The sequence below is a fragment of the Acanthochromis polyacanthus genome, chromosome 17 (genome assembly GCF_021347895.1).
Source record: "Acanthochromis polyacanthus isolate Apoly-LR-REF ecotype Palm Island chromosome 17, KAUST_Apoly_ChrSc, whole genome shotgun sequence".
In the NCBI taxonomy this organism is placed as follows: Eukaryota; Metazoa; Chordata; class Actinopteri; family Pomacentridae; genus Acanthochromis; species Acanthochromis polyacanthus.
The window spans coordinates 13,530,520-13,553,329 of NC_067129.1; the positions used below are offsets into that span (position 1 = coordinate 13,530,520).

Genomic DNA, 22,810 nt, shown 5'->3' on the forward strand with positions numbered 1-22,810 from the left:
CAAAGTGAAAGGTTCGTCTCAATTCACAAGCTATGGCGGTGTCAGTTCTTAAATAAATGCACTAAGGCCCTATCATCTTATCTTTACAACTTAATTTATATTTAGCTTTGTTGCTACAAATTTTACCTTTTACCTAGATATTAACCATACACTTTTGCTATGTGTTTACGCCAATTTGAAAGCTTAACTATCTCAGAATTCTTTATTGCAAAATTAGTAAAACTGAAAAGCAAAATAAAGTATCTATGCCTAATTTCCATAATCACCAAGTTACATCTCTTATGAGATAATCTGCCATCACTGGGAAACAAATGATTACTAATCAAAAGATATTCAACAGCTATATCAGAATTGGACTGGCATGTTTGCTGTTGTCATGTGTACAGAAAGGAAATATTTCTGCACATGGACCGCAGTGAATCATGATTTTTAATGCATTATAGGCACTTCAAGATGGTTTTGACTTCTAGAATTTAGGAGAGATAAAAGAGGAAAGATACAAGGACGAAGACAGCAGCATAATGTTCTGTCTAATTTAGAGAACTTTAATGACATGTCCACATTTCCAAGACACATCACAGCAAATAATAACAATAATTTCATGGCAGCACACAACTGTATCCAGACTGTTCATGATATCCTACTACACATACTGTGGGACAGTGAAATGGTCTCAAATTGAGGTAGCAATAAAATGTCTAACACATAGTAGAGGGAGTTTCACATTTAGTCCAAAAATATTATCACCAACTTAAATTACATAAAATTATTTTGAAAATATACACTTAAAAATCTTTTAAACTTTTTCATTTTAGCGCTGCACTCATTTAAAATCAATAGACGTTTATTACAAACAATTTGACTAACATGTGACTAATAACATCAGCTCTTTTCTATTCAAGTGTCCCAGTTAGCCATGGCGATGTGGCAATGAATCAGCACGAACGACACAAAGACCCTGAAACTGAAGCAGCTAGATGGAAATTAGCCAGTCATGTATTATTTATACCTGTGCTTAGTTTACAGTGGCATGTCAGAATGCCTTCAGTGAAAAAGGCAGAGTGGAGGGACAACTTGTACTTGTAGGTATGGAGGTATGTTCAAGGTGTCAGTTTGTCATTACAACAGGATATTTCATTGGAATGTGCAGTTTAGAATGACAATGATACAAGACTTATGGCTCACATTGCAGCGATAGTACAAAACAGAACATTTAATAATCATAAAATCAATCTTGTTTTTAAATATGTGTACAGTACATCCGAATATTTACTTGTTTCTGAACAATGGTGCAAACTGCGTAGTCATGAAATGTAGTAATGAAATATTAAAGTGGCAGAGCAGACTTATTAATACAAGATGAAGCAGTGGCTCAGTACATAAAATCCACTAGATGGAGCCAAATTGAGAGTTTTGTTAGGTTTTTACTGAAGATCCAGTAAAGCGTGCTGTCAGTCTGACCACTCGTTTTCATCAAGCTCCGAGTCATCCTCAGAGTCGCTGTACTCGACAGCAATGCGTCGGGAAAGGATGGTGGCCACGTCGTTTCCTACTGGCTCCCGCTTGTTCTGCTGCTCCTGCTGCTCTTGAACTTTTTTCAGCTGGATGCCTAAAAAGAGATCAAATACATTAAAATCAAGTCAAATACTGTACACCTGTGTCAGTGGAGGCTGTGCACAGGGCAGCAAATAGTTCCATCATGTCGGCATTTATTTGATCAGCAACAGATCTCACTCACCCATGCGGATGGCAGACAGCAGGTCACTTCTCGCATCTCTCACAGGTTTAGTCTCAGCTCGGCCGCCTTCACTGTGTCCTGATAGGTGTGAGGGTACAGCTGGGGGAGGAAGAGGAGGAGGCGGGGGCCCTGGGGGAGGAGGGACCATGCGAGGCCCCGGAGGAGGTACTGGTGGGAGTGGGTAGCCTGGGCCTACATGCAAAACTCCATTATGCGGCGTTGGAGGTAGCGCACCCAGAGGGAAACCAAAGGCCGTCTGAGCTGATGGGATTGGTGGGCCTGGGACAGGAGGTGGGGGTACGGAGCTGTTGGACGGAAAAAACAAAGAGGATTACGCTGCTGATGAGGGAAAAGTGATATTATATTTGAATCTCTCTCTGATTACGCAAACAACAAACTCACGTACTTGTGATCTGCAGCAAGACGAATGGAGCCGTTCATTCGGTCCGCAGCGTGCGGCTCTGCTGTGGCGTAGGTTACCCTCTTGTAGTTGACATCAATGCTGTGGTATTCATGCTCCACAGGTGGTGAGGGTTCTGAGTTCCCAGGAACGTAATCATGAGACTTGGCATAGTTACAAGCAGCGTGGGCAGGCAGCGGAGGGATCGGGTAGTCGAGGAGGTCAGGCCTGGATAAACAATGAAAGAGAGAGAGAGATTCTCATGCAGATGCCGCCACAAATCCAGACGGTAGATTTATTGTTACAAAATCTAAGCTGGACATTTACACAACAAATATATTACTATTTGAGTCACATGGTCCTATTCTTTGAAAGAGATCTACACCCTCTCCAACACAAACATACACAGTAAAGACTTTAAGATTTTACTTCTGCCTACTTCAATCTACATCTTGATTATCATATTTCTGTATAAAATACAGTTACACAAGAGGTGTTTTGAAGATGAATGTTGCCTTTTCTTTTTTGAAATGTTTCATTTTTTCTTTCTTTTTTTAATTAGATACACACTCAAGGCTAAAACAAACCAAACAAAAAAAGCACTGACCTGCCATCTGGAGACAGCGAGCCCTCCGACGATGCTCCTCTCCGAAGTGTCTGTGGATGATGGTGATCTGGACGAAGCTCTTTATCGAATGCCATCATGTTCCACTCATGCCTGCGATTTCGAGCCTTTCTCACCTTCTTCACTTCACGCTGAAGGGTGCTGCTTTCTACACATCGCTTCTGCTCCTGGAATTGGTGGACGGAGAGAGAAAGAATGAATAAGCTCTCGCTGAGGGAAACACATAAACATAAAGGAATTGAGATAAAGTACTCTCACCCTCTGCCTCCGTCTTTCTTTCCTCTTGTCCTCTGTGTCCTGGAGCATCTTCTCCTTCCACAAGTCAAAAAAGTATGACGGGTCCGAGTAAAACTTCATTGCATCAGTGGAATCCTCTCTGCATTTAAAAACATTTTCCAACATGGCACATGAATTGAAACCGTAAACTGATCAGATGTTTCACTTTTGATGAAACGTACAGTACCTGTAGGATGTGAGGGTGCTGAGGGGAGGAGGCCTGTCGCTGCCTTTGTACAAGTCAGCTACAGAGTTCGGAGTGCTGCCCTTCGACAAAACCTGCTGGTCCTGGATGGCAGAGCTTTTGAACGCCTTCCTCATGTTTATGTCCTGAAGAGAGACTGCAAAACAGCAAGATGGAGAATTCAAACGCGAGAGTAAAGAAACCGAGCAATAAAGTACTGAATTAACAGTTGCTGCATATATGTATATGTATTGAATTAGGAGTTGCTCTCCAGTGGACTAACCCTCCTCCACGCTGGAGTCCAGCTGGGTGACCTTAACAGCCAAGCGGTCGATGCGGTCCTGAAGGGAGTTTGCTCGTACATAAAACGTGTTGGCTTCATTGAAAAGCTCCCCAAATACATTTTCGGCATGTTTACCTGCAACAGACAGGTGCCAGATCTCAAAAAAGAGCAGCTTACTGCACGACACAAGAAATGGAAAACAAAAAATTCACTGTACCAACTATCTATAGTTTTGTACATTTCTGGATGACTTTTATTGCTCTGGATTATACATTTGCACTAAGTGTTTGGTTAGGGCGCATGTCAAGCAGCTCAGATCCACTTAATGTGGAAACTATCATTAGACTGCCTGTGTTTGTGTCTCCGCCCACCTACTCTCCGTCTGATCTGCCTGTGATACAAAGCTTTACGGTAAGCTCTAAGCTCCTGTAACTTCACTAAATCCACACACGCGCGCACACGCGCACACACGCGCGCACACGCGCGCACACGCGCACACACGCGCGCACACGCACGCACACACACATACACTAATCAGAGCATCCATGCCCCAGATGTCCAGGAGTAAATTTGCTTCCTAAAATAGTCTTTCACTCTCACCTCTACATTTTTCTCTCTCCCTCCACAGCAACTCACACCAACAAAAACACAGGTATAGCAACCTTTACAGAGACAGTGCAACACTAAACTAAACATTTCAATGACTCTGTTTCTGCACTAAATGATTGATTAGAGAGTACATCAAATAGATTTTAGTGCTGATGACACTGTTGAACAATAATGCACACAGACTGAAACAGTTAGATGATGAAAGTGTTGCCCTTAATATCGTACTCATGTTGCTTTTTGTGTTTAAAAACCTACAGTCAAGACGCGCTGGGATGTATTGCTGATGGTCTCCGATAATCACCTTTAGAGGATTAAGAAAATATAAGCACTTCTAACACTAAATGGATACAAGTCAATATGTTAAATCCTCTGAGAACAAACAAAGAACTGTTTATCCACTGTTGTATTTATGCCGCAATTTGTGATGTCCTAAATCTCAGCGAGTTTTGTGTTTGTCTAAATGAGGTGAAAAACAACACTGAACTGATACTGCATGCTAGAAATTAGCAATGTAGTGCATTTCTCCAGTGACTTTTACTGAATCTGTTTCCTTCTAATACAGAATGAGCTTAATATGAAGTTAGTACATTTGTATTCAACTGTGGCAAAACTTACACATAGTTCCTGCGACAGTTACCATAGACTTTTATGGCTTAAAATAGGTAATTTGGGGGAAAACATGCACGATAGTAAGCGTGTAGAGTAAAGCTAATGGGTCTGTATAACCATATTTGACAGAAATCTATAGGGTTTCCTGTTATTTGTGACTCTCTGATGAAGAAAACTGTCTTTAGAATTGAGTAAATAAACTACAATTAACACAACTGCTCAAAAACATAAACATATATATTTTATTCTCAATTATTATTTTGTTGGTGATTTTCCTATGGTCGTGGCTGAAAACTCTTTGAAGGTCACCTAAAATCTCTTTGGGGGTGTCATAAATGTTTCTATGTAGGAAAAACCATGGTTACATAGAAGACGGGTCATACAGCTTCCCTCCTGTAATGATCTCAGTTTTTAAAAGTATCATTTACAGTAACGTTTTATGATGCAAACATTGCTGAATTTGAACCAGTTTAATCTTACTCAGGCTGCTGAGCTGACGGATGATGGCGGACAGCGTGTTATTGGTTACACATTCCAGCTCATTGCCAATCCCATCAGGCACGGCACCGTGGCACAGGTGCCGAGGCTCAATGTTTCTCTTGACCAGAGGCATGACCCCTTCTCACATCTCAGCCACTGCACCTGCTGTGGGACAGAGAACAGAGCTGACAGCTCACTGTGTGCTGCAACCTGCAGAGAAGACCTATCAGCACATTAATCCATATTCATTAAGCAATAACAGTGGCAATGAAACATGGAGACTAAATGCATTGGGTGCACTGACCTGTGCATTAAGCATAGGGTCCAGGTTAATGCACATAATTGCCTCTGGATTGTTATTCATTTTCCCACCAATAGCTACAGTAATGATTTCCATTATTTCTGTATGTTGATAATTTCACAGGCGACATGAAAACGAACACTAATGACAGATATAAATTGCATATTTTACAATAACAGCTGCAGTTCTTTATTTTCCTGAATTTAACATTTGTTTTGTCTGTTATCCTTTTGCGATTTGATTAATTTGAAAGGAGGGGTAAAAAAAAAGTGTAATGGACAAACAATATCAAAATTAAACGTTTGAGAGTTTTGTTATATTTGCTGTGTTGTACAGTGCACCACTTGCTGCTAAATGTCCCAGTTTATCACCATCTGTCAAAGTGGTTCACCTATTGTGCGTCACTGGGTATTTTTGTAAAGGATTTCACCTTTTCAGCTACAGCTATTTTATTCAGCAAGCTGATTGTGATGAAAGAGGAGAGAAGGCAACAGATGTCCCAGTTTTGAAGCAAACCTGAAATTCACTTTGCATGTTTTTATTAAATGGATTGGAAACAAGGCATGGTCTATGATTACAGGTAGGGGAAAGCTAGCACACCAGCAACAATAAGAACACCAACTGACCACAACTACCATAGTGTGAGGATATTTGCACCATTGTGCCACTTTAGAAAATGTTTTGTTACAAAGGAGGGCACACCACAATAAATTTCACATTGTGGCATTTTTAACTAAAATAAACCATAAAATGAGATTACAAATTCAGAGGTCTAATCCTTAATTCATGTAAAGGCTGTGTATGCTGACTTAATTTGGATGACTCAATCAGTGTAACTCTGCAGATAGTTTACATCTATATTAGGTTTATTTTATAAGTTGCAGCCTAGCAAGTTCTTGCTTCTTTTTGATTTGATAGAAAGCAATAAATGTATTTTTCTTCTTCTGTACTCAGGTTATTATTATTCTGCTGGTCACAGAGAGGGCTGCGCAGTGCCTCGGTGGTTAGCACTGTCACCTTGCAGCTGGAAGGTCAACGGTTCACGTCCTGGCCTGGGCCTGAGATCTCTCTGAGTGAAGTTTGTATGTTCTCCCTGTGCACGTGTGGGTTTTCTCCAGGTCTCCAGCTTCCTCCCACAGTCCAAACACTTGCCAAGGTTAACTGGTAATTCTAAATTGCCTGTAGGTGTGAGTGTGATTGTTTTTCTCTTTGTGTAGCCCTGTGATAGACTGGTGACCTGTCCAGGGTGTCCCCTGCCTTCACCCTAAGTCAGCTGGGATAGAACTCGCAACCCTAATGAGGATTAAACAGTGTATAGATGAATGGATGGTTACAGAGAAATGAAGGGCTTGAATGCGATACACAGCCAGAGCCTTTCTTGGCTCATATATGAAAGTATTTTTTAACTATACATGATTTAAGTAAGTATCTAAAAGGTCAGTACCAAATGTCTACTATGTATTGTTATCCCTCTGCAGCAGTTCAGAGAGGAAACATTTTCCGTGGAAGCACAAAGGTGGGATTTTCATATCAGAAAGACTTTATGGTAAGAGGAAAATACCCACTTCATTTGCCTGGCTCATACTGCTGCAGCCTCATAGCGTCACATGCACTTTAGATAATTCCTTTTTGCACAGAAACTGCTATAAGAGCTGGATCTCTGTGCAGGCAGTATGGACAGGGGAGAAATATGAAATGAAATCAATCAATTTTATGAATATAACACATACCAATTTCAATGCACAGTTGTACGGTTAGATTCAGAGGAAAAGAAAAGGTTTCCTTTCATGTAAGGGTATTAAGTAGAAATGCATGATTTAATATACAAGAATTTTAAATATTGTTGCATTGATAACACCATCATTTTTTATTTTATCTTTTTCCAAAGCTAACTGACTAAAAAATAAAATGGAGTAATGATAATAAATATATTGTGGTAGTTAATGTATAGTGGTTCTGATGACAAATAAAGGCATTAATAAAGTATATTTGAAAGAATTTAATTTATTATGCATAAGGTCAGAAAAAAAAATAGTTTCCAGGGTGACGTTCCCATAATTCATTGCGCGCCAAGACCCAGAACCGTAACCTGTCACCGTGTTTGAGCTAGCTACTTCGGATTTCTTTGTTTTTTTTCTCGACAGAAAGTTTGAACAACCAAGAAAAGGTAATTTTTCCAACTCTCACACACAAAACATGACACATATAACAATGTTTCAGCCGCTCCAGAAGATGCTTTAGTACATAACAGTGTGTTTCTTACCATAGAGTTTCTGTTGCTTGTCAGTTGGTTCGACGTACGTCTTGTTCACGTCAGCACGCAGGTAAAGGGCCAAAGTCAAAGTGGAGTCGAAGCAGCTTCATCCAAATTAAAGAGACTACTTGGTGTCCTGCTGCAGTCCTCAGTGTGCTGACAGTCATCTCTGCAAGGCGGAGTTCACTCTGAAAACAAATCTCTGGTCCAAATCACAGCTTGAGCCTCCAGAGGATTTGTCGGGCAGATTTACTCCCGTTATCCAATCACAGCCGTTTGGCATCCGCCGTTTTTTTCCAGGATGCATTAGTCCTATTTTAAAGGACATTAGCTTCCTGCCTTCTATGAATTGGATATTAATATGGCAACTTATGAGTTGTTTTTTTTTTATAGAAGAACAAGCAATCAAATCAAACCTGCGCTTAATGATTACCGATGTGTTGATGGGGGCTCAATGAATGCATTGACCTTTGAATCTCATCAGAAAAAAGCAAAAATGCTCATCACACTACCAAATAAATTACTTGTTTTATTTTAAGAAATGACTATGAAATTGCAAAATATTCAATTTTGCTGTCTGATACAGAACATGGAATGCAAATTATGATTTTGTGAGAAGAAGTGAGCAGGTTTTTTCATTTTCTGCAGACTGGCAAAGTGATTAATAAATTAGATGAACACTGAAATGTGCAAAGCGTTTAGTATTTGCAAAACTATGTCCATAACCTGGGTTAGAGCTGAAACAATTAACTGACTCAGATTAGTTGTCAGCTATAAAATTAATTGACTGTATTAATCAGTTTAATCAGTTTGAAGATTTCTCTTTAAACGACAAAAAGCCTCATTTCCCTGATTCTAGCTTTTTTGTATTTGATTATTTAAAAAAAAAATTGAATATTTTATGGTGGTAGACAAAACGAGACATCTGAGGACATAATTTGGGGCATTTTTCATTATTTTATAACATTTCATAGATCAAACAACTAATCGAGTAATTAATGAAAAAGTATGAAAATAATTGTTAGCTGCAGCCTGAAAGTATACGCATCCCTTCAGTTTCTTCCTCCAGTGTCATAGTTATTCCTCGTGTTTTACAGATGTTTTTGAGTGGTTGTGAGTGTGTGTGTGTTTTGTATAAGCTATTTCACCTTTTCATGTCTTAGATCCCTCACTTGGCATAAACAGCAGCATGTCAGTCCCAGCCAGTCGGCTAACACCTCAGTGGGTACAACTGGATTACCAGTTAAATGAGACATTCAGAATTTGATTTGAAAGCCACACACACACACACACACACACACACACACACACACACACACACACACACACACACCGTATATACACTGTTTTTTTCCCCTCACAGATGGTATAATCTGGATTGGGACTCCCTCACCACATCTGTAACCCAGATATGGTGGCTTAAATCTTCATAAGTGGCACACCATGAAACTGTATCTCACAGTTATTACAGGAAAATCGCTTGTTTTACAGAGATGTTGTTTAATCCAACTATCTCCGTGTAATCTGCATTGGTGGTGGGTGTTTTGTATGAATGAACATTTTTAAGCAAGCAAGCAGCCGTGGAGAAAACTAGTGGAAAGAATGAGGAGAAGAAGATAATATAATAATATATAATTATAGGTAAGTTGTGCACGATCCAAAAAATCTGAGCAAAGTCAAGACAAAGACAGGGAAGAATATGGGTTTTAAATTGATTTCTAAAGATGTGCACAATTGTGGCAGCTGGGAGGAAATTCATGTATGTCCAAACCTCACAGCTTGTGCCACCATCATCTTGGGCTGTGATGTCTTCTGGTTGCTTTGGGATAATAAGCTGGATAAAAGTGGTACAGGTGGCCGGCATTATAGCTTTACTGAACACTTCAGCCATCATCCCTCTCTGCCGCTCCCCTTTCACCTCTGTTGCCTTTCACCTCCATGAGCTGTAGTGCTTACCGTACACGGCATTCAGATCACACTGATGGGTGGAGGGATTTTGATCGTCCTCTTTGGCCTCTTGTCTGATCGCTGGTTTGCACAAGCTCATACATAAATTCATTTTTCCTACCTCGATTACTGTAATGCATGTTATTCTGGCTTCAGTCACAGCTCCTTGCCTATGGAGATCAGACTGACAACATCCTCAGTGTTTTTTAAACCTCTTCTTTAATCAAAAGGCCTCCATGAATTTTTGATAATGTGTTTGATGATCTCTTTTGTTTTCCCTTATGTTTTGTTTTCTGTCTTTTATTCTTATATTTAATGATTTCTCTGCCATTTTTATTGCTGTTATTAGCCATTTTAAAATATTTTTTTATTTCTGTAAAACACATTGTAATTTTGTGAATAAAAGTGTAATGTAAATAAAGTTTATTATTATGAAGGTTTTTTTTGTTTTAAACATGGAATGTGTTACAGTTTACAGATTTGACCAATGAAAGTGAAAAGAAGTTGCCATGACTACAGCTGAGTCACAACAACCCAGTCTGAAGTACGGCATTTATGTGTGATAAAGTTGAGCAATAAAGAGTAAGGTTGGTAAGGTTTTTATTATTTTTTTAATTAAAGAATGTCTAAAACTTGTTTGCTTCAATTCTATGCTAACTTGTTGCTGATTTTTGGAAGGCTAGCTGGGTATGACGGCTTGCTAGGCTAATGATAACCATGTTAGCTAAAGCTAGCTCTGTAAGAAGTGGTAATAGATGTGTGTGTTACTTTATAATTTGATGTTTCACAAGCATGTATCCCAGGATTAAAAAAGAACAGAGTATCTCATCAGAAGACATTCATTGTTTTCTGTTTTAAGAGAATATGAAGAAGTTGTGCCCAGATTTGTCATCCTCAGTTTGTTCTTTCAACCTGCAGATCCAGAACAGCGCCAGACGGCAGAATAAAGTTCAGAGATGGCTTCACCACAGCCTGGTAAGTGTCTGCAGTGTCATAACAAAATGCAGTGATTTACAAATGAGAAACAGTGTAACTACACTGATGTTCAGGGGTGTTTATTAGCATTAATTCATTTTTAAGAGAGAGATGATGGAAGTGTGATGTGTTTTAATTTGAACTGTTTTAGACACTGATAGGCTTCACAATGGACTATAGGACTTAATCACTGTGGTGAATATAGAACTGAAGACAATTGTTTGCTCTGTTTGATTTGCACCTTTTCTTCATTTGTTCTGTGTGTAAAATTAATAGAGATGGATTCAGAACAAAGTGACCTTGAAATGTCAGACACCGATAGTCTGGCGAAAGAGCTGAGAGGAGTAGTGATGGAGGAGGAGGAAATGGAGGAGACAATAAAAAACACAGTCCTCCTTATTGAACACACAGATGACAATCTTGAACTTAAGAGATGGGTGATTACATCAGGTGGGTGAAGAGAAACCAGAGCAGAGAAAAATGTCACATTTTTAAATACGGCTTGAAAGAATTGCTGACCGGAGTGGTTGAGAATAATCTGTCCTCTGTCCTCAGGCAGTACTAAGATAAATGAACTGGAGCTCATTATGCTTAGTTCTCAGAAAGAAGCGATAGAGGTAAATGAATTAATGAACTTTATTTTAACGGTACAGCTGGACTGGGTGAGGTGGAGAAGTTGTGCTCAGTTGAATTCAGAGATTTTGATTGTTTTGACTGTAAAAATAATGATATATTAAATTATACTGATCAGTAGAGACGGCTTCAATCACAGTAAACATTTCCTCTTTAAAGCCAAGTGAGACGCATGCATATCTGAAAATGTTTATTAAAGTTGTTTGTGTAGTTGCTGTTTGTGAAGAATCAAAATCTGATGCTGTTATGTAAACCAAAGTTTCACATCTTCCATATAACCTCCACAATACCGGCTGGTCCCATAACTTCCTAAAGATGCCAGTTCAGTTTTTCCATATAAAAAGCTAGTCTGCTAAATAAACAATTACAAAAAAATAATGCTACAGATCAAAAGAAGACAAATAAGGCAAATGAACTAATGAAACTAATAACTCATTCTACATACAATTTGTAGACAATGTGTTTAGTTTGCCTTTGCAGACACTGATGGAATCACTAAACAAAGGCCTGTGTCTGAGATATCAACCATTTGAAACCTCATTTGGACTTAAAACAATGAGCTTCTTTGTGCTGCTGTGAAAATACAGCACAAGTAACTTTGCTGTTTCTCCACTACAGACAAACACTCAAGTACAGCATTGTGAACCAAAGCAGCTACAGGAACATTTTTGAAATTTAGATCACTTTTTTTTGCAGAGACCCTGAATTTCCTCAGTGGGATATGAAATACTTCCTGTATTTCCCTCTGTCCTCAGGTCCGGTTGAAGAAGGAAAAGTCTGAGATTTTGAAGACTGAGAAGGTCGTTACTGGAAAGAACAAATTTATCAAACTGCTTGCAGACAAGTATGAGGCAGAAATTTGCAGCCATGAAGCACTTATCATGGATTTTGAGAAGAAATCTGCAGATGCAAAAACCCAGTAAGTACTTATTTTATCTTAACACTGAATTAAATTTTCATTTTACAGTGTTGTAATACTTGAATGTTGTCAGTTTTGCAGAAGCTACAAAGGCTAAAGCAGAGTTGGATGCTGTGATTGAGAAGCTAACTGGTGGGACACTTGAAAGGTAGCACTTTAATAACAAATTTAGCAACATGTGCACACTCTCCATGTTTTAGGTGTATGATTAGCTAACAGGTGCAAGGAAAGGAACTTAAAACAATGGAGAGAAATTTGGATGTGCAGTGATTATTTTTGCAGTGTAGTTGTGCTGATGTGGATCTAAATCAAGTCTTTTCTTTGCAGTGAATTCGCTGAGGTAGAGGCAATCCTGAATAATTATAAGAGTTACAAGAACCTTCTTTTCAATCTGTTGCTTCCACAGACAGTAGTTAGCAAGGGTAAGTCTGAATACAAATGAAGTATAAGGGCCAGAGTGGTGCTAGTTTATCCACTGATCTCTGCCTTGAATTACATCATCTTTTGCAACACAAATGCTATTACTCAAGTAATTAGTTTCCACATTGGAGTTTCACAAGTGGCATCTTTTTAAAAAAGTGATCAGAATCTTTGCTGCAGAGATTCACATATCTGGACCTGTAAGTCTGAACTGCATATTTAGCAGGAATGATCCCATTTGCACAGGTCCGGAGAGAGATTTGGAGTCCAGTCCACGTCGAGTGCTGCCTTCCACCAAAAACCCCACACTGTCCTCAGCCTCCAGCAACACTCTGTAAGAAAACACACTCAGCACTGAAAACTCAAATGAAATGATTTACTGTAAATCCTCCATCAAATGAATTATCAAAGCAGTTACCAGTTCGTTTTTTCGACTGTTGCCTCATCAGTTAATCAAAAACAAAATGTTTTATTTTGTAACAATATTTATAGAAAAATACAATAATTTACATGTCAGATGATTTATGTGCAAAAATCTTTGTAACTAAAGCTTTTAGATAATTGTGATTGGGTAAAAGCTGTGTTTCTCTTCTGAAATGTAGTGCAGCAGAAAATATAAAGTAGCTTGAAATTTAAATAGTCCACTAAAACAGAAGCTTTGCATGTGAGTAAATCTACTTAGTTACATCCCGCAATATTTTTATTTAAATTTAATGAGTTCATTTTATTTCTCTTCTTCTTATTTATTATCATTTTGAATATCTCTTTTTGCTGCTGATTAAGAAAACTACACAGAAAACCTTCTGCCATATAACAGTCTACACACACATATATACTGTATTGCCAAAGTATTTGCTCGTCCATCCAAACAATCAGAATCAGGTGTCCAATCACTTCCATGTCCACAGGTGTATCAAATCAAGCACCTAGGCATGCAGACTGCTTTTACAAACATTTGTCAAAGAATGGGTCGCTCTCAGGAGCTCAGTCAATTCCAGCGTGGAACTGTGATAGGATGCCACCTGTGCAACAAATCCAGTCGTGACATTACCTCACTCCTAAATATTCCACAGTCAACTGTCAGCTGTATTATAAGAAAGTGGAAGTGTGTGGGAACGACAGCAACTCAGCCACCAAGTGGTCGGCCACGTAAACTGACAGAGCGGGGTCAGCAGATGCTGAGGCACACAGTGCCAAGAGGTGGCCAACTTTCTGCAGAGTCAATCGCTACAGACCTTCAAACTTCATGTGGCCTTCAGATTAGCACAAGAACAGTGCTTCAGCAGAGAGCTTCATGGAATGGGTTTCCATGGCCGAGCAGCTGCATCCAAGCCATACGTCACCAAGTGCAATGCAAAGCGTCAGATGCAGTGGTGTAAAGCATGCTGCCACTGTACTCTAGAGCAGCGGAGACGACTTCTCTGGAGTGACCAATCACGCCTCTGCATCTGAAAATCTGATGGACGAGTCTGTGTTTGGCGGTTGCCAGAAGAACGATACTTGTGGGACTGCATTGTGCCAAGTGTAAAGTTTGGTGGAGGGGGGATTATGGTGTGGGCTTGTTTTTCAGGAGCTGGGCTTGGCCCCTTAGTTCCAGTGAAAGGAACTCTGAATGCTTCAGCACACCAAGACATTTTGGACAATTCCATGCTCCCAACTTTGCTGGAACAGTTTGGAGCTGGCCCCTTCCTCTTCCAACATGACTGTGCACAAAGCAAGGTCCATAAAGACATGGATGACAGAGTGTGGTGTGAATGAACTTGACTGGCCTGCACAGAGTCCTGACCTCAACCCGATAGAACACCTTTGGGATGAATTAGAGCAGAGACTGAGAGCCAGTCCTTCTGGTCTAACATCAGTGTGTGACCTCACAAATGCGATTCTGGAAGAATGGTGAAAAATTCCCATAAACACACTCCTAAACCTTGTGGCCAGCCTTCCCAGAAGAGTTGAAGGTGTTATAGCCGCAAAGGGTGGACTGACGTCATATTGAACCCTATGGATTAGGAATGGGATGTCACGTTCATATATGAGTCAAGGCATGTGAGCAAATACTTTTGGCAGTGTAGTGTATTTTTAACTTCTCCTGAGCTTAAACTCTTTCTTTGCCATTTCAGGGTTGCAGATTCTACCCTGGATGTGAGCAGCACAGAATATGAGGTTTGGTTTTCTGAATTTCAGATCAAATACCACTCAAGCAACATCTTTTCATCTTGAGTGTTTATTTGCAGCGCTCACACTGTGGTGTCTCGTCCCTCCTTTCTTCAGGAGTACTATTCGAATCCCCAGCAGCTGATGAGTCTGCTATCAGACTTGACAAACCAGAACCTGTCACAGATTAAGAACTCCACCGCTATGGATAACGTGCTGGAGCACGCCGTTGAGTTAGCCTCAGAGAAAATGTGAGAATCGTATACAGTATATCTTGAGAAAAACCGGCTTTAAGAATGAGCTTTATCCATAGATACAACAATAAAAAGCTTGACATTTCAAAAGAAAACAAAAAGGGATAAATCATAAATTGTAACAAAGCACATAAGGCACCATGGGATAAACTGCACACAGAAAAACTTACATACCTGAAAGACACAAAACATTCCTACCCTCTCTCTGTCTGAAGGAAAGAGTTGGAAGAGAGGCTACCGTCGCTGGTACGTAACATGAAGGACAGAATTGTCAAAGAGCAGGAGAGAGCGGTCATGCTTGGAAAGCAGGTTCAGCTCCATGAGTCAGTAAAATACAGGACAGGGTAAGGAAACACAATGTCCTGGCTGCAATTTTTTATGTCACTTATTTCAAATCAACAAGTCACACTTAGGGATTCAATCTAGACACATTTAGTAATAACACCCATAAATCCAGCATGTTCATTTTGATCCCAGCTCTCCTGCTGTTTGTTGTTTTTTTTCCCCCCACCTCTTTTAACAATATTCTTACTTCCAGGATATTATGTTGGATGCTGTGGATAAGAAGGTGACAGAAGTGCTTTCGTGCTTCGTGGATTGCCGGATGCCATACCTCAACATCACCAAGAAGCTGTGTAATGTAGAGTACCGTATGTCTTTAATGCTCCAGCAAATCGAGAGCATCCCTGAAGACAGGTTTAAGATACTGAAGCATATCCAGGAAACACAATGGAGGAACAGGTTTGTCACTGACCACAGAGCTTTTTAGGTATTTTGTTTACCACATTACACATTGTAGATTAGTGAGTAGATTGACCTCATTGCAGTGATAGAAATACAATGGACAGTATTAATTCGTAGCAACTTAAATATGCAGTTGGCAGAAATGTGGAAACAAAAAAGGCAAATGTACTGAAACTCCTCTGTTTACAGCACTGCACCACCATGTGCTGCTCCCATTGTGGACTGTGTTACTCTTTATACTATATACTTTGCACATCTACTCACCTGATCTGTGTGGACACCTGCGATTTTCTGAAACCTCCTGTCATAGCCTACATTTTCTAAAGCCTGAAATCAGAGCTGAGAGGAGGTGCAGCAGTCTAGTTTCCTCTCAGACCATTTTCATTACAATATGCTGAATGGTTCGTAGGGATTTTTTGTCCAATGGCATTACAAGAATAAGAAAAAGTTTGTCCAACGTCATGTGAAAACCTCTTCTCTTCCTGCATGTCGTTTCCTGCTCCAGGCTGCGTGAGGAAAAGCTGCTGCTGGAGATTGCGAAACGGCAAGAAAAGTTGGTGAAGTACATGAGAAGATCTATGGCTGAAGCCAAGAAAATTGTGAGTGACTTAAAAATAGATGCATACAACATGTACAAGTATGTGAAATTGTATTATGTATTTTTTTTTGCATTCTGAATTTTTTTTTTCACATTCACTTTAACTGCATCCTACACTGTATGTATAATTTGAGCCACTGAGTAAGACAAGATAAGATAAAAGTTCACAGATCACAAATTAAATTGCAAATATGGAAAACATCTGGTAGAGTACAGCTGTTGTGTTGTTCTACCACAGCAGTCATTAGAAAGTTGTTTGTAATTTGGAAAAACATTAAAGCTGCTGTCCGGAGTTTCCGTTTGTTTTCAATTTATGTATCATTTTTTAACAAAGCTTAAATGTGTTAGTCTAGTTCGATACTATAATATAAAGTTAGTATAACGCGATATGAAAATTTATTCCTGAGCTCCACCTTCCTCTCATAGACCCCCATGTTATTCCAAAAAGCGCCGGTTGCTGCCGACCAATCAAGTTCGAGCTTCAGCTTTGTCATGCTGTCAATCAACGGTTACGCGCACAGCAAGCAAGCCCATGCAGAAGTGGGCGAGCTACGCACTACGGAACCGCGCGCACGTTTGTTTTGCTTGTGGAGGAGAGAGCATCAGGGCTCAGCAACTTCCAGAAAAGTTACCAATCCCACGGCTTGTCAGGCCAAGAGACTGCAGGACGTTTTTTGGCTCGAGGTGCTCGCGTCGCTCCCCGACCACGGCCTCCATAGCCCGCCTGACGGCTTCGTTTAGATGCCGTGTTCGGGGAGCGAGGCGAGCACCCCGACCACGGCCTCCATAGCCCGCCTGACGGCTTCGTTTAGATGCTGTGTTCGGGGAGCGAGGCGAGCACCCCGACCACGGCCTCCATAGCCCGCCTGACGGCTTCGTTTAGATGCCCGACCTCTGGAGGAAGATGTTGGGGCGTCTGGGACATACTCTTCGTCAGAGGAGTCATGCAATTCTGAACTCTAGATAGAAATAAATAAACAATGTAACACATATACACGCGTAAATGCACTAAGTTTGATAAACAACGTCATCGAGAGGGATACACGAGTGTAATCACATATTGAAACTTTACTCGTTAGTCCTAGCAGATTCATGTTATTTTGGTATTAGGACAAGTTCGACTCAATACAGCATTCTAACGTAATTCCTTTATTATTTACTAAATGTACTAAATGTAGAAGAGGGGAAAACAGCAAAACAGGCGAGATGCTGCAGCACTCCGGGCACTTCTCTCATGTACTGCGCGCGTGCACAAATAAAGGGGCGAAATCAGAGGGAGGGAGGGAGGGTGGGACCACCAGTGTTTTGGGAGACGCTGCGATTCAAACTCCGGACAGCAGCTTTAATACTATCTTTCTGAAACAGAGGAACCAAGCTTCACACAGCTACAGCTTTTAGTTTGTAAAATGCTGAATTGATCTTTTTTCCTGATAGCATGTCCATATCAGTAAACTGATGCTGAAAACTTTGCCCTTCTGTTCTTTTAGACTGGGAGAAAGCTCATGCCCAGATGCTTCCCTGTCAAGCAGAATATTCAAGTCCTTGAGGAGGCTCCTGTCTCTCCTGTGGAGGACCTCAATTCCTACCTCTTCTCTGAGGACTCAGATTAAAACTCAGGTTCTCATGCCATTCAAATTACAAAAATGCAGTAAAAATACAGCTGTTTGCATATGATTGAATCACCGTGATCATATAAAAATCTGTTTATCAAACACACTTCCTTACTAAGACTCCATGTAGTCTACAGGTAAATGCACATGTAGATACCTCTGACATAAGCAAACATCTGGAGTCTGAGAGGAACATTTTTCTTGTTATCACATTTTAAGGACATGATCTTTTTATTAGATGTTGCCATGTTTAGTTCACAACATATGATATTACTGGTGAATGTGATCAGAAGTGATGCTATTGCATGACTGGTTAGGTTCTCAATAAGACATGAAAGAGAATCCTCTGAAAATTTCTATCAAGAAGTAGCTTTGAATGGAAAAACTATTCTCAGGAAATTACATTTGTAGATATTCAATTTTTCACTACAAATTCATATTTTACTGTTTTGACTCCACAGTCAGAAATTCTCAGCTGACTTCATCTTTTGCTCATGATATCTCAAAATGTGGATAGTTTTTTTAGTTGAATGTCCAAACTTTTATGTATAACATCAGGAAATGTGTGCAAATTGTTCTAATTATAGCAACAGACCATAATAACGTTTTCATAACATGCATGTTGTCTTCTAAAATAATCACCATATCAATGTCCTTCAATTGTGTCTTTCAGAAAGATCTGTATGTAAATAATTCATTTCAGAGATTTACCAGAAAACATCTTGGTTTTGCTCCTCAGTTAGCAGTTCCAAAAGTTTGTTTAACCTTTGAAGAATCAAAAAATTCAGACTCACATTCAATTGTCTGAATTCTAATTTAGTTACCCAGGCATGAAAAATATAGCCTTAATCTTAGTCTGGGATTAAATGTATCAATTCCACAATTTTTCAGAAGTCCAGGATATCTAGAGTCCAGTAAATGTAAAATAAAACTATAAAAGCACTCAGAAAGCACAGTAATCTGCCAAAAGCATTGTCAGAAATGCAGTATTTTTTTATATAAATGCAACATAGTTATTGGTGTTCAGACATCACAGATTTTTCTCTAGCAGTCGTCATCACACCACCTCCTACTGTGACATGCCTGTCTGCTCTGTAGGTTTTAGAGAATGTAAGGATGGAATCAACTTGTTGCTGTGGCGTCAAGAATGTTTCCACAAAACAGAAGACATCTACTTGAAAACAATGCAATACCATACAAGAGCTTTATTTATCCCCAAAGGGAAATTCTATCATCTGGGAGTCTCATCTGTTTACTTTAGAATTATACAGTCTTAATTGCTGATGGTATGAAAGCCATCACCACCGATGTTTCTTTGCTCATTGAGGGAGATATGAAGTGGATGATCCATGTTTCTCAGAATGGCTTCCACCTTGCTCAGTGCACATCTCTTCACCTCACCCTCCAGTGAGTTCAATTGATTCCGACCACAGAGCCAGCTTTTTTTTTTTTAACCAGTTTGTTCAGACGCCTTGCATCCTTGTGTTTTATGCTGCCTCCCCAGCAGACTGCAGCATAAAACAACACTTCCCACCACAGACTGATAAAATATCTGCAGGATCTTACTGCAGATGTCTATTGATTGGAGTCTTGTGAGGCAAAAGAGGCTGCTCTGCCCCTTTTTGTAGATAAAGTCTCTGTTTTTAGACCAGTCCAACGTATTATGCAGGTGTACACCTAAATATTTATACGATGTTACCACCTGAATGTACACGCCAAAAGTGTTCACTGGCTGAAGAGGGGATTTGGATCTGTGGAAATCTACGATCATTTCCTTTGTCTTTGAGGCGTTGAGTAGCAGGCAGTTTCTGTGACTCCAGTCACTGAAGGCACTTATCAGATCCCTGTATTCGGCTTCATGTCATTTCTGATACATGCCACAATAGCAGTGTCATCAGAGTATTTCTGAATGTGGCAGGACTCAGTGCTGTATTTGAAGTTTTATGTATATAGTGTGAACAGGAATGGAGCCAGGACTGTTCCTTGTGGAGCCCCAGTACTGCTCAATAATGTTCCAGAAACACAGTTCCCCAGCCTGACAAACTGTGGTCTTCCTGTCAGGTAATGTGTGATCCAAGAAAGACAGAAAGGATCCACTCCCATCTCCGTGAGCTTGTCTTTGAGTATGCTGGATTGGATGGAGGGGAATGCATTTGAAAAAGCAAAGAACATGATTCTCACATAAACTCCATGTTCCTTCAGTTGAGACAGGCCATGGTGAAGCATTAAGAGGATGACATCATCCACTCAAATGTTTTCTTTGCATGCAAACTGTAGGGAATCAAGTTTGTCTTTGACTTCAAGCCTCAGCAGGCGTAGAATCAGCCGCTCCAGAGTTTTCATGATATGTGAGGTCAGGGCAATAGGCCTGTAGTCATTTAGTTCAGTCGGGCATTTGATTTTTGGTACCGCTACAGTACAGGATGTTTTCTATAGAGCAGGCACCCGCTCCAGCACGAGACTCAGGTTGAAGATCTTGTGGACAGTTGACACAGTTGTGCAGCACAGTCTTTAAGCAGTCTTGGACACACACCAGCTGGGCTAGCTGCCTTCCCAGAGCAAAGTCTCTCAAGCTCCAACATCACCCCTGTCTCTGTGACAGAGAAGGGTACAGGTGCTGGAACGGAAGTGGCTGCAGCTGTGGAGATGTGTAGGAGACGGAGGAGAAGAAGGAGGAGCTATAGTGGAGATTTCCATATGTTGAGGAGTAGCAGTGGAAGTAGGTGTGTCCACAGTGTCAAATCTGTTGAAGAACAGGTTGAGTTCATCAGCGCTTTCCACATCAGCCACTATTGGCTCCCTTCTCTTTTTATTGTTGTGTCCAGAGATGGTACTGATTCCTCTCCACACATCAAGGATGTTGCTGTGTTGAAAATTCCTCTCTATCTTCTTTTTTGTTTTCCAGCTTTGCCATCTTCAGTCTGCTCTTCAATCATGTTGCACTTCTTTGAGCCGTTCTTTGTCACCATCTCTAAAAGCTTTTTTTTTTTGTACTGTGCTCTCTGAGTGATTTTCTAATTTAAGTTGTAGTGCTGAATATTCCACAAGCCCCTAATTTTTGTTTTTCTTGCTGGTGTGAGTTGAGGCAGGCAGCTGATGTAGTCTTCACTTGTCATACTGTGACACCGTGACGCTATCTTGCAATGACACAGAAATCTTTAACAAATCTGTGGATCCAGACTATATGCCGCTTCAGTGCCAAAACTTTATGAGGTGATCCTTGTCATTTATGACCTTCCCTGAAAATTTAATCAAAATCTGTTAGGCCGTTTTTGAGTAATGTTGCTAACAGACAGACAGACAGACAGACAGACAGACCAACACAGATCGACACATAACTCCGCTGTGTTCCTTGGGGGAGTAATAATGAATACAAGAGGAGATGCTGAATATTTTTTTTTTAATCGCAAAATATTTTTGAATGAAGTTTCATGTTGAAGTTGCCCACTTCATTTTAAAAATTAAAATCTATTTTTAATCAGACATTTTAATGTGTAGTTTTAAAGCTATTATTCTGTTTTTATAGTAATCTGCCTGGGAGCATCCACTGAGGGGCCTTCCATAATTTAGACAGTGCCATAATCTCTTAGCCAGCTCAGAAGTATTAACCCCAATACAGTATTTACCCTCCCCATTATCACCATCATTGACCCTGCTGGTCTCACACTGTCACCAGCTTACCCACTTACTGCACACTGGCCAAACACTAACACCTCCATCATCCATTACACACAAACTGCCTCTCCTCTGATATTTGTCCTCCTATTATGGCTTTCTAGTCCCTACACTATATTGATCACTGCCAATGCCTTGGCAGTTATTACCCACTAAGAGTGAGTAACACAGCATCAGTGTATAATTTCACACTCCCTTTTCATGCTTGCCTTTGCGGTAATCCACACTGTCTGACGGTATCAAAGGAAAAGTCCAGTGTTTCTGTTAAAATCATGAATGAGCTGTAAAGATGTCATTATTATAATTGAGGGTTCAGTGCTTTTCGTCCACACGGTTGTCGCCACGGCTTTCAAGCAGAGTGATGGATGATGATGATGCAGTGGAATGCGGAGAGTCTAGGAGGGGATTTGATCATAAAGCACCCACAGGAGATGAACTAATTTGGGATTTGTTTTACTTTTAGTATCCTTGTGTGGCAGAATCATGATAGATTTCATTCATTGATTCAGTATGCTTAAAATTTTAATCTTTCACTCTGCCATTGCTGCCCTGTGCACTCTAAAAGTAATTGTCGCGCTCAAATGTAGTTGTTATCAATTTCTAATAAAACTATGTTCAACCAACAAAGTACGTTGAATTAGGAGGATTAGCTTTTTCTCTACAATCAGTTATTTTTAATTACCAGTCTGACCGTCTGAAATTGTCCAAGCATGTTAAAGTAGGGAAGGAGACTTGAAAAATGATGTCAAAAAATAACCCTTTAGGTTACCTTAACTTTCATTTGTTTTTTAACCAACCAACAGAAAATTTGAGTTCACTTTACCACACAATATTAAGTTAATGCAATTACTCATGTCAGCCCGCCCTGCAGAATATCAGTTTAAAAGGTTTTTCTAAATGAGTTAGATTTTTTTCTATTGTAACCAGGCATTTAGTTAAGCGAATGGAATCGGTCGACTGAATTAGTTTTAAGTTTGCACATGTACAGGCATTTTATTAAAGAAGCAGTCTACCAGTTTTACACGACGTTTAGTTTACCCGTCGTAATAGCAGACCTTGAATACAACTTTAGAGGCTAGGAAAGGCACTTTTCAAAAAAACATACCAGTGATGATCTAATGATGA

The 22,810-nt window shown here is 40.0% G+C and overlaps 2 protein-coding genes and 1 long non-coding RNA gene across 4 annotated transcripts in view; 2 read left to right on the forward strand and 1 right to left on the reverse strand.

The window, feature by feature from the left end:
* Nucleotides 1-524: 524 nt before the first annotated feature.
* LOC110948783 (actin-binding protein WASF3-like) lies at nucleotides 525-7,936 on the reverse strand. Its single transcript, XM_022190481.2, has 9 exons — nucleotides 7,769-7,936; nucleotides 5,205-5,369; nucleotides 3,507-3,641; nucleotides 3,227-3,380; nucleotides 3,022-3,139; nucleotides 2,746-2,930; nucleotides 2,145-2,366; nucleotides 1,739-2,043; nucleotides 525-1,609 (listed from the first exon to the last, which is right to left on the reverse strand). The coding sequence occupies exons 2-9, from the start codon at nucleotides 5,335-5,337 to the stop codon at nucleotides 1,452-1,454; spliced, it is 1,410 nt and encodes a 469-aa protein (XP_022046173.1). The 5' UTR covers nucleotides 5,338-5,369; nucleotides 7,769-7,936; the 3' UTR covers nucleotides 525-1,451.
* Nucleotides 7,937-10,185: 2,249 nt separating this feature from the next.
* LOC127530557 (uncharacterized) lies at nucleotides 10,186-15,087 on the forward strand. Its single transcript, XR_007937129.1, has 8 exons — nucleotides 10,186-10,293; nucleotides 10,625-10,681; nucleotides 12,070-12,233; nucleotides 12,307-12,381; nucleotides 12,561-12,655; nucleotides 12,900-12,987; nucleotides 14,771-14,813; nucleotides 14,922-15,087. It is a non-coding gene; the product is annotated as an uncharacterized LOC127530557 (long non-coding RNA).
* A 74-nt stretch (nucleotides 15,088-15,161) lies between these two features.
* Nucleotides 15,162-22,810, forward strand: part of LOC127530631 (coiled-coil domain-containing protein 38-like) — a 29,979-nt gene continuing 22,330 nt past the window's right edge. The window contains exons 1-3 of one of the 2 annotated variants that reach the window (XR_007937274.1): nucleotides 15,162-15,799; nucleotides 16,308-16,401; nucleotides 17,888-18,017. Coding sequence is in view for 1 of the 2 variants with exons in the window: in XM_051937885.1 (XP_051793845.1) it covers nucleotides 15,603-15,799; nucleotides 16,308-16,401; nucleotides 17,888-18,010 (414 nt within the window). In the remaining variant the exon portion in view is untranslated. Of the gene's footprint in view, nucleotides 15,800-16,307; nucleotides 16,402-17,887; nucleotides 18,541-22,810 lie in introns of those variants that run through there. The other variant, XM_051937885.1, reaches the window with a different exon arrangement.

What these genes read in the sequence shown, in the direction of transcription:
- LOC110948783 (XM_022190481.2), bottom strand. Translation starts at nt 5,337, where the DNA reads ATGCCTCTGGTCAAGAGAAACATTGAGCCTCGGCACCTGTGCCACGGT. An exon ending in GGACTCCAGCGTGGAGGAGG is followed by an intron (nt 3,381 to 3,506) that starts GTTAGTCCACTG and finishes GCTGTTTTGCAG; the next exon opens with TCTCTCTTCAGGACATAAAC. An exon ending in AGCACCCTCACATCCTACAG is followed by an intron (nt 3,140 to 3,226) that starts GTACTGTACGTT and finishes TTTTAAATGCAG; the next exon opens with AGAGGATTCCACTGATGCAA.